The sequence below is a fragment of the Leptinotarsa decemlineata genome, unplaced genomic scaffold (assembly GCF_025532065.1).
Source record: "Leptinotarsa decemlineata unplaced genomic scaffold, Ldec_3_MD MMD2_P_RNA_scaffold_5, whole genome shotgun sequence".
Taxonomy (NCBI): Eukaryota; Metazoa; Arthropoda; class Insecta; order Coleoptera; family Chrysomelidae; genus Leptinotarsa; species Leptinotarsa decemlineata.
This window is the reverse complement of record NW_027412532.1, coordinates 4236659-4251625: the sequence shown is the minus strand read 5'-3', so window position 1 is coordinate 4251625 and position 14967 is coordinate 4236659. Positions and strand designations below refer to the sequence as shown.

At 39.3% G+C, this 14967-nt stretch overlaps 1 protein-coding gene across 28 annotated transcripts in view; it reads left to right on the top strand.

Moving 5' to 3' along the window:
- LOC111513366 (basement membrane-specific heparan sulfate proteoglycan core protein) overlaps nucleotides 1–14967 on the top strand; it is a 471092-nt gene that overhangs the window by 441050 nt on the left and 15075 nt on the right. For 27 of the 28 annotated variants that reach the window (XM_074169282.1, XM_074169281.1, XM_074169280.1 and 24 more), the window contains 8 exons: nucleotides 1426–1686; nucleotides 3799–4071; nucleotides 6798–6935; nucleotides 10549–10833; nucleotides 10955–11106; nucleotides 11293–11860; nucleotides 13764–13985; nucleotides 14473–14781. In XM_074169282.1, the coding sequence (XP_074025383.1) occupies nucleotides 1426–1686; nucleotides 3799–4071; nucleotides 6798–6935; nucleotides 10549–10833; nucleotides 10955–11106; nucleotides 11293–11860; nucleotides 13764–13985; nucleotides 14473–14781 (2208 nt within the window). The remainder of the gene's footprint in view (nucleotides 1–1425; nucleotides 1687–3798; nucleotides 4072–6797; nucleotides 6936–10548; nucleotides 10834–10954; nucleotides 11107–11292; nucleotides 11861–13763; nucleotides 13986–14472; nucleotides 14782–14967) is intronic. The other variant, XM_074169284.1, reaches the window with a different exon arrangement.

Here is a 14967-nt window from a genome sequence, read left to right as displayed (position 1 = left end):
ATTCAGTTCTGGAGATTCAAGCCTCGAAGATGAGCAGTATTCCAGGACGAGAAATTGAGGACCCTGGTGGAGACTGAGCCATCACAAATGGTGCATGGGATGGCGTCAGCTAACATGCTGTTTTTGATGGTTTGAAACATATTGAAGAGGTCAAAAAGCTGGAAAAGTGGGCGCTTCACGATTCGAACGAACGACATAAATTGTCACGCTCCGAATTATCTTCTTTATTGCTTCTGCGCAACCAAAAAGATCCTCTTTCAAATCGGATCTTCACGTCGGATGAAAATTGGATCCTCTACAGCAGTAGACGGTCATGCCAGTGGTTGAACACTATTGAGCCACCCAGGCACTTCCCAAATATGCAAATTCACCAAAAAAGACCATGGTTACTGATCAACAGCCGATGTGAATCACTATAACTTTCTGCAACCTGGCCACACCATCGCAGCAGAGTCCTACCGTGAGGAAATTGACTACCATCCTTTCAAGCACTTCGATGATTCGACTGGGCTTCAATAAGTTCGTTGGGAGTTAAAATGGACACCGATATCTCTTGCCACAATCATGTGGCTGAAATGGCATAGGCTGCTTCTCAGAAGTTTGAAACGCTGTTCCGAACCAGAGAACTGTACACACTTCAGCAACTTTTGGTGCTTCATACAGCTCAGATCAGACCTTCTTTGGAGTATTGTTCTTATGTATGGAGCTCCGTCCCTCAGCATACCCCAAAGCTGCTGGATTCCATCCACAAAAGAGCCATCCGCCTGATTGGGAACGCGAACATCATTTGCAAACTTTATAACCTTGAACATCGAAGAAAGGTTGGGAATTTGTCTCTCTTCTTTAGATACTATCACGGGAAGTGTTCAAGTTACTTGGCACATTTAATTCCACCAAGAGCGGTTCACATCAAAAATACAGGACGGAGTGTGGCTGCTCATCGTTTTGAGTTCCAACTTAGTACACCTTGAAAACCACTCCTCCATCTGGAGAACTGTGTTTATGTGGAATAAATTTTCTGAGAATGGTTTTCCAAATGGATTTAATCTCCAGCGATTCATATCCAATGTGAATCGCTACTTTTGTTCAGAAACGCTCTTAAAGTGCCTTAGGGATTTTTCTATAGTGCTTGGGTTATTTCCTTGAAAAAAAGGCCTTCGTCGTCCTCATCGAATCTTGAGCACTGATTAAAATGGCGCTTACTTCGAATAAATTGAATAAGTATTCACTGAGATTCTAGGTTCAAGAAAACAGACAAAATTTTGAAACAACTCAATGCTATACATACAATCGTGTTCAAATAATTCTGTTTTTGAAGCCAGTCGAGTTCTTACACATCATGTCATGTACAATCCTTAACCAGAAACTCCTTTCATCTCAACTTTGCTCAGGTTGCAATTTATTACTCTCGTATATTTCTTGCAGCACCACCAAGAATCACTCTCATACCTCCAAGGCAGGTTGTTCATCCAGGAGAACATGCCTACATCAACTGCAGTGCCACAGGGGAGCAACCGATACAAATTTCCTGGTCGCCCATCAACAGGCAAATGCCAACTTCCGTCTATACTCGAGAAGGATATATCCGTTTCAATAATATTCAACTACAAGATACCGGTAGGTATCTTTGTACAGCCAGAAACAGAGCTGGAAGTGCCGAAGCTGTAGCTGACGTTATTGTAGAAGGTGAGTCAGATTTGAACTTTGCAAGGTCTATTCAGGTTTCTGTGTCTAGAAGACTTTGAACTGTGACAAAACTATTTTCCAAGGTTGTTGGCTGCAGTCTGCAGGTTTTCAAGACTTATGCTTGTTTTCAGTTGTACACACTGTCCAATATGATCGCGATTTATTTTCCCAGGAAACAAAAATGGTCATAGTAGATGAAAATAACAATAATTGAAAACAATAACATCACGAACAAAACAAAAAAACATAAATCAGAACTGAAACTGGAAGAAATAGATGATTTGATATACTTTGCGTGCCTAGTCCATGTTGAACCCCTTATGATACAAGGATGGTCTCAGAAATACCTGGCCCAACCAAAGAAAACGCAAAAATTCTGGATAAAATATATTTATTCTTCAACCTAATTTCCTAGCAGCCCTATACACTTTTCCCAGCGACGGTAAATGAGTTCCATACCGTTTTCATAATAAGAACCATCTTGCTCCCCAAAATAGCCATGAACTGCCGATATCACCTCTTCATTGTTGGAAAATCTCTGACCACTAAGCCATTATTTCAAGTTCAGAAACAGAAAATAATCCGAGGGGGTTAAATCTGGGAGAAAGGGTACATCAGGCAGCAATTCAAAGTTTAATTCGTTGATTTTGGTCATGGCGATAATGGATTTGTGAGCTGCTCATTATCTTGATTAAACAGCCAAATAAGGCTGTTTTTGCTTGATTTCTTCAGCCAAACGTTGCAATAAGTTCGCATGATACTCGCCGTTGATAGTTTTACCTGTTTCGAAATAGTCAATGAAAATTATCCCACGTGCATCACAAAAAATCAATGCCATGACCTTGCCTGCAGATGAAATTGTCTTCCCCTTCTTTGTAGCTGGTCCTCCTTTTTGAGTCCACTGTTTTGATCCGTTTGTTTCTGGTGTAAAGTGATGAATCTGTTTCGTCCATGAATATTGAGCGTTGCAAGAATTCTGCTTTGTTGCAACCGAAACCGTTCACTATCGATGACTGCCAAACAAATACTAAACATTGCAGCGTCTTCAAATTCGAAATATATAGTTGTTTTTCTTTATTTCTCCAGGTTTATTTAAATAAACATAGAAATGCGTCAGATGCGTCATGAAAATACGCATCACAAAGGTTCTTTGTTTGAAGGTGGTTGACAATGTTCCGTTGTGTATTTCATCAGTTCGGACTTCCACTGTCAGATATAATATAAATTGATTTGAAAATCCTGAAAAACAATTGAAAAATTAATAAGATTAACCGAAAATAACAAAGAAGTAACATACAAGCAACAACCAAACAAATAAAAATTGAAATATTAATGGAAGGTTGAAAAATTAAAAATAATTGTTAACAAAAAATTTAAAAAAATATAATTAAAAGATTTGAAACCAAGTTATGTCACAACGTTTCGATTGTTTGTATCCACAATCGTCTTCGGGTCGTCTTTACAACCTTTCATTAATATTTCAATTTTTATTTGTTTGGTTGTTGCTTGTATATTATTTCTTTGTAATTCCAGTTTTATGGATAGTGCACATTTGCATTTACGTTATGTTCTGTTTTGGATATGTTTTCATAGCACACCATGGTTGTATAGCTTACTGAGATTGTGTACTATCTAATACAGTGATATTTGTCGAACAACTACTGCCATCTCTAGGTCAGGCCAGGTACTACTGGGACCACCTTGGTGTATTTTCAATTGTTCGACGTTTCGTCTTTGACTTTGGAGCCATTTTCAATAAGCTATCACTACACTGAGGTCTCAATCTGCCTACTCCTCAAGTAGTGACACGCTGCAAGGATTTTCTGACTTGACGTCGAGGTCTCACTCAGAGATCAGCAACAAGACCTGAGGGGTTAGCAGATTGAGACCTCAGAGTAGTCACAGCTTATTGAAAATGGCTTCAAAGTCGAAGCCGACCCATCTAATCATATACATTCAGTTTCAAAGCAATGACGTTGTGATAAAAACGTCCCGTAATGAAATGTTTCGTAATTTCACAAGTAACTTAGATTTTCTGGACAGTTCTATCTAGTAATGTTCATGAATTGAATCCAATAGTACTTGATAACGATACTTCTAATTTCCTTCTAGAAAACACATCTAGGCCGGCAATTACAGCCGAACAGAAACAACAATTCGCCCCGGCGGGATCAAGCGTAACTTTGAGATGTAAAACATTGAATCCCAGCGCCAGGAACTCGGTGAGATGGTTCAGAGAGAATTTACCTCTACCACAAAACGCACGAGTTAGCGGAGAAATTTTGCAGCTGAGCAGCGTTCAACAACGAGACGAAGGGCGGTATTATTGTGAAGTGTCGACCAGAGAAGGAACTTATAGCGATTACGTCGACTTCCAATTGATAGGTGAGTTGTTTAGTGCCGTTTTCTTTGGGAATGTGAGTTTGCGTTATCGGTAGCCAACTATTGCGGAAAATATTTCAATTTGTAGTGTTTGGTGATATTGTTTCAATAGAAGGAGATCTGGCAAAACATTTATTCTCAAAAATTTCACAAGGCAGCGAAGTGAAAATGAACATGAAGATCATCTGGAGTCAGTAGAATTTGTGCGTGATATTGATACTAAATTCAATCCCACACCTGATCAAAAATATAATACATTAAAATAACGATAATGAAATTTTAATTAACAAATTGTTTAACGTTGGCATTAGAGGAAATTCTCAAATTTTTTCAGAATTATTTACTCAACAGAAAACGATATGTTCATATTGAAAATAAAGAAAGATTCCTTGAAGATTATCATTTGCGGGTGTACCTTAGAAATCTATTCTAGGACTCTTTTGCAAGTTTGGCAATGAAGGAAACAAATAAATTATTTGCTGATGATACTACAATAATTTTTTTCACAAAAACTTATGATGGAATCCACAAATATATTTGAGAAAATTTTGATAACACTTCTTTTTCGGGTACAACAACATGAATTAATACAAAATTTAAATGAATCAACTCACATGAACTCACATAAACATTCTACCAATAGATAATAATTCAATGAATCATAATCAGCCAAGGAAACTTGTGAGATGGCGAAATGTCAAAATTTGTCATGGAGCAAACATATATTTCAAATAAAATCATGCCATAGATTGATATAATTCATTAACCAAGGAATAATACACCACAAAAATTTTTAAGAAATGTATATTTCAGTTCTATTCTATATAGGGAATAGCAAATAGTTTGAAATCCTCAAAATCTATATAGAATATCTTGTGTAAATCATGGATGTTGAGAAAACTTGCTATGATTATTGTCATGGAGAGTGTTAATAACATTCATATTGTTGTTGTTTAATTTTTCATTTCTCTTGAAGTTGAAGTTGAAGTTGAAGTCAAGTTGATGTTATTGAATAATTTCGATAATAATTATGTCAAGTACCCAGACTATATTTTAAGATTCGTCTGATCTACTAAAATTGTTCTGATGATTATCGATGTTGATGTCTTTCCTATCAATTCTGGCTTCACTGTACGCTACTTTACTTGCCAGAAACGTGGGTGTTCTCCTAATTTGATACAGTTAAACTTATTCATCAGCAAGTACTTACTGTTGACTAATTTCACCAGTTCATCATTTCTTCACCCATTTCATTCTAGTCTCGATATACGAAATTTCGTAACTGCAAGATATTCTAATAGTTAGTTTAACGAAACAATAGATCCCTTCCGTCCTCTAGAATTTTTGAGTAACTTCAATTAATTACTTTAATATCAAAGCTTCTATGTAGATGTTTCATTGTACCAGTAACCCTTGTAGTAACCTCTGATGAGCCAATGAGTAACTTTCTCTGGGAGAAGGAAATATTAAGAGCAGATAGTTGGTTCAATAGGTGATTCAAAAACACCTTCAGGTTGTGCTGCAGGTATTTTCAGTTGCAGACCAAGGACAGAGATACCAACCTGCCTAGCAAGCCAAAAACTACTTTCCTCGTTAGGAAAACTTAACAGATTGCCTCTGATCTGGATTTCTGGCCATACTGGCCTGGCAGGCAATGAGACTGCTGACTTCTTTGCAAAGGAGGGTGCTGCAAGTAGCTTCATCGGACCAGAACCTGTCATTGGCATCGCTTTAGTCTTCGCCAAACATTGAAAACCTGAATAGCAAGAAGGTTAATAGGGTTTTCTGGCAGAATCTTCCAGGAATAGCTACTCCAAGGCGTTTAATCAATCTTCGAAGCTTGATACCAAATAGTTGTTGGACTACTTACAGTAGGAACGAACTATGATGTCTAACAGGCCTTCTTACAAGTCACTGTCATCAGGATCTTCATATAGAGAGTCTCGAACTGTCGAAAGACAATTTGTGTTGCCTCTGTTTGGAAAACGATGAAACAGCAGAGCACATACTCAATTCCTGACACACTGACGACTGAATCAGGTTTTCAGAGTTTGGCAGAGCCGCAGTCAAACCATCTGACCTGAAAGATCACTGACCATACTAATCGGCTTCGTTACGAAGCTGGGTTTATTCAGTCGAATGTGAATAGGTATGATCCACAATGAACCCTTGCGAGTTGAGGTGTAGAGTCGATTTTGACCCCCTCACTTTTGACCTAACTTAACCCAACCTAACCTCCAACATATTTTCTGTCTTTTCTCTTTCGTTCAATCTCATACTGCCATCTTCTTCTCGTCAACGTAGAGAAACCATACTTCAGATTCGAATGAGCTGAACTACCCATTTCCTCAAAATTTTGCCACAAAAAAGGATCCATTTCGCAACTTCATCTACCTGTTTATATAACTTTTCACTCACATGTTTGATAAGAGGTTCCACCCAGTAGCGGTCCAGCTAGAAGCAACAACAAGCCAATCACATGTATATACAATCTCTGTCAAAGAACATCAATTAACATTCGAACGACTTTCAATAACTCCACCCCAACGATAATACAAACGTAATATATTTGTACGTTATTGAAATGTGTCACCAAATACTGATCAAAATGAAAAATGAATTATTAACGCAATAGGGAAGGTTTCAATTGAATGCGTCTTGATTTTTGTGTGGCATATTAGAAACTCTCTAGTTTGGTAGTTTAATATTGCACATTGCATGTACGACAGCACATAAGGAGTCATGCGAAGACGGATGGTGGCTTTGCAACAACCGAAACTGCATTCCAGAAACACAACTGTGCGACAACATTAATGATTGCGGTGATACTAGCGATGAAATGGACTGTTCAACTAGGATACGACGGGGTTTGTTTATCTATCATGCAGCTTTTTCTATTAGTTGTTTCTATTTTCACGTTGCACATTCGAGCCCTGCGTGACGTTAGGTGTCTGTACCACTGTAGATGCTACATTCTGATGTATTATAATTTCTGGAACGGGGATAATTGTTCAAGTAACAAGGCAGGAAAGTGGACAATGGGATAAATGAAATTTCCATTTAGTGGACACACTTTCCTGGCTAGTTTCGAATAGCATGTTTCTGTACTAGTTAGCACCGCCAATGATAGTCAAATTTATGGTAATCATTTGTCAATTCATCAAAATATTTAGCAATGGGTGCAGAAAAATGCATTCGCGTATTAGCCTAGATCCTAGATATTATGCACATAATCAAATATTATTTGACATTACGGTGTGTGTGTGTGTGTGCCAGTGTCTGACTAATTGTTTGATGTTTCCGGGTCCATTGTCCGTGGTCTGCAAGTGTGTATTTGAGACATTTCGCTCGTTACTGCGGCAGACACTATCAAAGACGATGCAGCAACGGTCGAAGTGAATTACCTTACTGAGATGCGGAAGGTTAAAATGATCCTGCTACGTTTGTGCTCATATACCTGTTTGGTCCGACTCCTCTTCAATTAGTGGGAGAATATTTGTGTCATAAAGTACCGATATCTATGTATTATTGATGTTCAAGCTCTCTTCCTTACGGTTGGAATTATTCTAATATTTCTGTATGTCTATGGCCTCTCTGCATAACCCCCTGATAGTAACATCTGATTTTATCAAGACCTTGCATACATCCGAAAGCAATATCATGGCCTCTGATAGAACGTGTTCTGCAACTGCTAATTTATCTGTTTGACCATAGCGGCAACGTTTTTTTCAAGAACTTACGGCAATTTTAAAGCCCAAGAGAACGATATAGAAAACCGTGTAGTTGTGGTTCGTTCTACTTCGGAACCACGAATAGAAGCGTTGACAGACAGATGAATCTGCAGTTGCAGAAGACTTTTTCTCAGCTCTCTCAGCGCCATAACATTGTTTTTAAACGCACCCAAGTTCTTGATGAAACCAGAGTTTACTAGATGAGGCTATTCAGTGAGGCCTTAGAACTACATAAACTTTAAAATGAATTCAACCATGGGGAAGAGAGCTTGAACAAGACTTAGATAACGTCACCAATCGAAGAAGGGTCAGATCAATCAGGTACAAGAGCAGTCTGTCGTCCAACACCTACTCTATAATGGAAGTAGGTATACAGAAGCCGATTATTTTGTATGGTCAGTGGTCTTTCAGGACACATGGCTCTGCCAAACTCTGAAAACCTGATTTGGTCGTCAACGTGTCAGGCATGGAGTATGTGCACTCCTGTTTCATCGTTTTCCAAACAGAGGCAACAAACACACACTTTCGACAGTTTGAGACTCTGTATATGATGATTTAGATAATGTGTGCCGCAGTAGCAGACCATGGCTAATAAACCCAGGAAAATCGGGCAATTTGGAAGTTGGTATTAGTGTGAATTCATAGCATGTCGTCCCACTTCACAGAAAACAAGATTACATCTCCAAAGTATTCCGGCGATGTTATAATATGTCGCGCGAAATCTCTTCTAAGGCCGGTGAGATACTTCGCGATTTCCTAGCGGCTTTTTCCAGCGCGGTTAGCGAGCGGTTTTTTATTTTTTGCGACCCCCTGCATCCAAATGGAACATGACGCAGATTGCGGTGATTTCTCACACCCGACCGGTCGTCGGATTCCGAGCGACATTCGGAGGGCAAGGGCGATCAAGTAGAGGGAGAACCCAGGTAAACGAATGGGACCCGACAGTGTTGGCTATTTCCGATCGGTATTTCAGTTGCGATTCGATCATGGAAGTGGAAACTTCAATTCGTAGCGTGGAAAATCACCCTTGTTTGTGGGACAAAAGCGACTCCGGTTGTGCCAACAAACTGGAAAGAGATAAAGCATGGAGGGTAGTAGGGGCACTCGTATACAAGAAAACCTTTCTTCCTGGTTTCCCTTTCGGTGCACGTCGTTCTTTCTTGGGTGGCGTCTTTCATCAAGAGCGCCTTCTGCCTCCAAATCGCAAAGGGATACCACCGTTTGATGGTGAAATATCGCAGCAGCAGCAGATTTCATAGTGGTTGATTTGTAGACGTAAACGAATCTAGAAGACGACACGGAAGTGTCAGAAAATCCCTCGCTGTCAGGTACTCACTGAAGCGATTCTTACTCAGCAATTTTCGCTCGGAAACCGCGCTGAAAATAACCGCTCGGAAATCGCGAAGTATGTCACCAGCCTAAGTAACCAGAATGTCGTGTCGATATCACAGATGCACACATTTGTTCTACTCGTGCGACAAGATTTGTGATATCACTGCGACAAGTTTCTTACGATGTCGCTGCGGCATGTTTTGCGAAGACGGTAGTTTTAAATGCCCCGTTAAGCGAGATGCTTCTCATAATGAGATAAAAAGATAAAGAAGACAGACAGACATCACATTTGAATGTGATATGAAAATGATTTCAACAAAATCTAGTGTAAATGTCATGAGAGTACTTGATTTAGTTCACTTTCATCTGAATCATCATATGTAGAGACTCGGACTGTCGGAAGACAGCGTGCGTCGTCTCTATTTGGAGCACATAAACCCTCACGGGTTGATCTAGCTTTACCTAACTTGATTTGAAAAATCTAGAAGAATATAATGGAAATACTTCTTCACACCCGAATAAAAACACTGTCGCACGTGGTGTGAAATGGTGTTTTCTTCATATAGTCAGATACTCATCATCGATGAGTTATTGTTTCAATTTGGATCTTATATTGGATTGGATCTCATATGGTGCTCTGTTATCTCCTGAGCTCCTTTCTTAGAAATCATTCATTTGTCATTCAAATTTTAGTCATTGAATTTGAATGAGGGAAAAATAGTGAATTGAACAATAACTGTATAATATCATTTTTATATCATAGTTTTTCTATATATTTCATATAAACTTGAACGTTGTCGATAATATGTAGCCTGAAAAACAAAACGCTTTTCAAGTGTCAAGTGAATAATGCCATTTTCGACATGATCACTCATCCTCAGGATCAAACTATTCTCAATCTATCAAACTTTGTCCATTCATTTACTATTTCAGCTAATCTTTATACTGTTCAGCAAATATTTGTAAAATGCTTTTTGTGTGTACTAATCCATTGATTGTAATATGTTCTAGATTAATTATATTCTTCCATTCTGTATACTCGTAAATACTTATGTTAATTGGAATTTTGAGGAATCTGACTCTGACCTTGATATTCCAAAATTTTATTTGACAAATATATAACGTTTCGGGAAAACAACAAAATCGTCAACACACCATTGACGATCGGTCCATAATATAGTTACTTTCGATAATTGTTTCCTTTTTATTATCACTGTTAGTCAGTTGGTACAGATATGAACAACTATGAAACTATCCTTTTCGACAAATGGAATCAATAATTATGCAAGTAACTAAGTATAGCAGAAGTTAGGAATATCATAGGAGCGATGTCAGTATTCGTCTACTCTCTTTCGCTTCTGTCACTTCCATTCTTGTCTCTCCATGCTCTCCTATGTAATCCTCCTTCTTATTCTAGGCCCAGACAATAGGAATCCCTCCACACAAGAACCAACTCTGTATATCTCACCACCTGAAATGGACCGATATGTAGGAGAAAATATCGACGTTGTTTGCCAATCGTCGGAAAGAGGTGCTATAACGGTTTGGTCCAAACTTTCCGGCTATTTGTCCGATAATGTGGAGAGTATCGGAGGGAACTTGAGAATAGTGAACTTGAGGCCTGAAAACGCTGGAGTTTACAGATGTGAAGCAACTGGTCGGCAGGGAGTCCATCACAAGGACTACACTCTCAATGTTGTTGGTAAGACCATTTTCGACATTACAATAATCATGTTATTTACTAAGGTAAAAAGGTCATCAGTAACATGTACTTATAAAATTATTCTTCATGGTAAATTATTTACCGTTTCCTAATTTTACAGATAACGTCAAGGATGAACCACCTCTAGAAATCAAAACCGCACCAAGAGGATCAACTGTCGTTTTGGAATGTAATACAGACCTGGAAGAGCCTATCACTTACCTATGGAGTAAGCAAGGTGGAAGTCTGCCCTCTTCGGTTGATATTTACAGCGTATGTATTACATATCCTCTAGAATAAACAACTTTGCATTTCATCTTTTTTTCGAAGAGGAATCACCTCCTTGAATGTTTTACACTCATTCAGTTACACCCTGTACTTTGGTTCTAGAATCCACATTGTCAATGACTCACATGACTCCTTTACATTATCTCTTCATCTTTTTTCGTTCAATTGCAGAGAGAAATTCAACTTAACGACGTTGGCAGTAGTGACGCAGGAACATACACCTGTTCGGCAAGCGGAGGCATGCGCAACATAGACGTACCGATTATCCTAGTCGTCACAGGCATCGTACCATACCTAACGCAAGCACCCAACAGCTACATTACACTTCCCACCTTGGATGACTCCTACATGCAATTCAACTTCGAAATCTCATTCAAACCAGAGAACGGCAACGGCCTCATCCTGTACAACGGTCAGAAAGGAAACGACATCGGCGGAGACTTCATATCGTTATCTCTGGTCAACTCCGTTCCAGAGTTCAGGTTCAACTTGGGACACAGCACAACTATTTTGAGAGCGGAACGTCCTATCACCAACGGCGAATGGCATACCGTGAAGATATCCAGAAACAGAAAGAAGGTAACCATGTATGTCGACGGAGAAGGACCTTTCATTGCTGTAGCTGAAGGAAAATACATCGGACTCGATTTGGTTGAGCACTTGTTTTTGGGAGGTGTACCTAGTGTTACTAATATTTCGCCAGAAGTTTTCCTTTACTCTCCGTATGTCGGATTTGTAGGTATGTTGGTTTCTTTTTTTAATCCCATACTGTTATTTCAATGATCTGTATCTGCAGAGTAGGGAGGGTGTGTGTAGACTCACAGCACATGTGACCCATTGTACATCTTCCCGAGGAGTTGTTTTCCTAGGTTATCGCCCATCCTGTCCTTTTCAGGAAGGTGAACAGGTTACTAGGAGACATCTCCTTTGTATTGGCAGATGTAGGCTAAGACTCGCCGAACACACACTCTCTTTGGCAATCTTGAAGTGTCTCACGGTGACCTCCGCCAAGGTATTGGAAGGTGCAGCGATATTACTGTCGTTGCGCGGCTTCTTCAACCTTTTTGGGGTTTCCTCCGTGGAGGTGCACAAGTGAGGAAGCTTTCCTACAGGGGCAGCCAGTTCCTTGCCTTTATTCAAGGCGAAGCTCTTGGCGCCCGTCACAGGAAGTGCCCTTGCTGTTGAAAGTGATCTGCTATGTCCAGCTTCATTCCAAGCGGTAGATTGGGGTGGACATTTGTGTTCATCCCCAGCCACCGCCTTAGATTGAGATGAGCACTTCTGTCTAGCCTCGGGATTGGTTGTTTTCACGAGTAGCAAGAGAAGAGTTGGTCACCTCTGGCAGAGCCCCGCATTACCAGAGGTGGGCTTTGCTTTACCAATATTCAGATGACAATTGAAAAGTTAATGTTGACAGCCTCTATCCGTTAAGATTTTTTAACGGCCGGCAGACATTAAGAAACCACTTATTCGAATATTTTCTTCGAAACCTCATTCTGCTTACATCGACAAGAATAATAGTAACACTAACTATTTATAAATTCAAAAACTAATTCGACAATTGCTATTATTTGAAATTTCTATTCCATCAGAGAAAGATTTACTATCTATAGCACTAGTATTTTAACATGTGGTTGATGTGGCCTCATTACTATGAAATGGTTGTCTTGTTATCTTCATTCTTTTCGAAACTGAATTCTCAATATACGACTCCGCCACCGCAAAGGAGTTCCAACCTCCAAGTTCTCGTCCCGATAGTAGATTGTCAATATTTTCTACAAGCACAGTAGCCAAAAATTTGCGAAACAGGTGCCCTGTGTAGAGCTGCGTATTCCCCAATTTCAAGAATGCTGTTATTTTCTTCAGAACAGCCCTAACAGTATGAATACCCACACCTTGTTTACACATTTATCACTCCCATAACCAATGAAGAATTGAAAGCCGCAAATCTAGGTATTTGAGGAAGTCCTTCCTACCCTCTTCTTTTTGTTTTTAGTATACCTCAATATAACCAAAACCCTGGTACTGGTGCTTTCAAAATCATCCACAGTCAGCTTAACAAGTTTGTCAGGTCAGCAGGCGCCCAAAATATCACAAATCAATACAACTTTTTCGAGCAACCATGTAGTATCATCTGCCTCCAAGAAATACTCAGTGACTTCTTCAGACAAAATTTTTGCTTTTTCTAGTGTGTATTCATCAATCTTTCGTCTTAACAATGAATATAATTGTCCAAATCTGAAAATACCATTTCTGTAGAAATGTACGATTTAAAAAACTAACCATGAAATGTCAAGCAATGGAAGCAAGTTTCAACATTGAAATCTTGGTCCACAGCGAGTTAGGAGAATAAACATCTGATTTCCCTTTCGTATAGGTTAATCGTACATCTTCTTTAACCATCTTTACATTCTTGCTTTCACGCCAATCTTCAAAATTTTGATGTTCTGTTTGATATCGCTCTTGAGTTATTTTCGGCAGTAAATCAATACTCGCTGCACATGATTCTCTCAATATTTCTGAAGAAATTTGATTTTGTTATATATTCGAATGGAAATAAGACAAAAAAATCATTGATAGGAGTTTTGGGATATTACCATCATTTTTTTCGAGTCAAAATCAATTTTTATAATTATTTTCAGGTTGCATCAGTAGGCTGAAGATCGGCCATGCTTTCGTCGATGTCCTTCGAGAATCCTTGAACAAAACAGGAGTTACGACCTGCGAAACTTGTAGCGAAAATAAATGCGAGAACAAAGGAGCTTGCCAGGAGGCTTTATCCAAAGAAGGATATACGTGTATTTGTCCAGCAGGATTCAGTGGTCCTACCTGTAACAAGTTGAAAGGGGAAGCTTGTTCACCATGTAAGTACTGGGTGATATTGAATCCGTTGTGGGGAATGGGGAGTGCCGAATTTTTTGGAAATATTCATTCCCCATGCTCAGGCTCATACAAGCTGATGAGCCTGATGTAGTTTTTCTCGACCACCAGAGCGAGACACTATTCGTTGTGGAGTTTTCAGCTTCGGGTGAGACATATTTCGTCCGGAGAGAGGAGTAAAAGCGGATGAAATATTGAATTTTCATCTTCGAACTACACATAATTTATCCAGACCACTATTTCAAGGTGGCTGTTCTAATTATTGGAGTCCATGGAGTCATCTGTGTTGCACATTTTACCAACCAAGTTGGCGTCTTCATCTCCCGATGATGCTAACTTGGTTGGTAATACGAGCGGCGAATATTGCATTTCTGGTGATCGGGAAAAGTGTTTGTTTGATTTATTCAATTCCTACAAAATTTCTGGTCCTCTTCAGTATGCCGCCGAATTAATATAAAATTGATCTTTCAGACGCTTGTGGAGTAGGAAGATGCATCGACAACGAGAACGGTTTCGAATGTCAATGCCCTCTAGGACACGTAGGACGCAGATGCGAAAGAATGGTAACAATTAACGAGCCAGCGTTTCAAAATGACGCTTACATCGCTTACCAAACGCCTAGACCCGCCAGGAGGTTGAAAATCACCATGAAAATCAAACCGAACAATTTGGAAGATGGTATTTTGCTTTACTGCGGTGAAACGGAAGAAGGCCATGGCGATTTCATAAGTTTGGCTGTGCGCGACAGACATTTGGAGTTCAGATTCGACTCAGGAAACGGTAAGGAATTGATACTGATAGATTCTGATTGATCAGTAGAAATATTGTGAATATAATTTAGAGGATTCAGAAAGTCGAAGATGGTAAATATATAAACGATTTTTGATCGCTCCATAAAAGTTGTTCAGTAGCAGAATAGATCTTGCAGGTTTGGGGTTTTCGAAGACCCTCAGATGCTGTGGCATT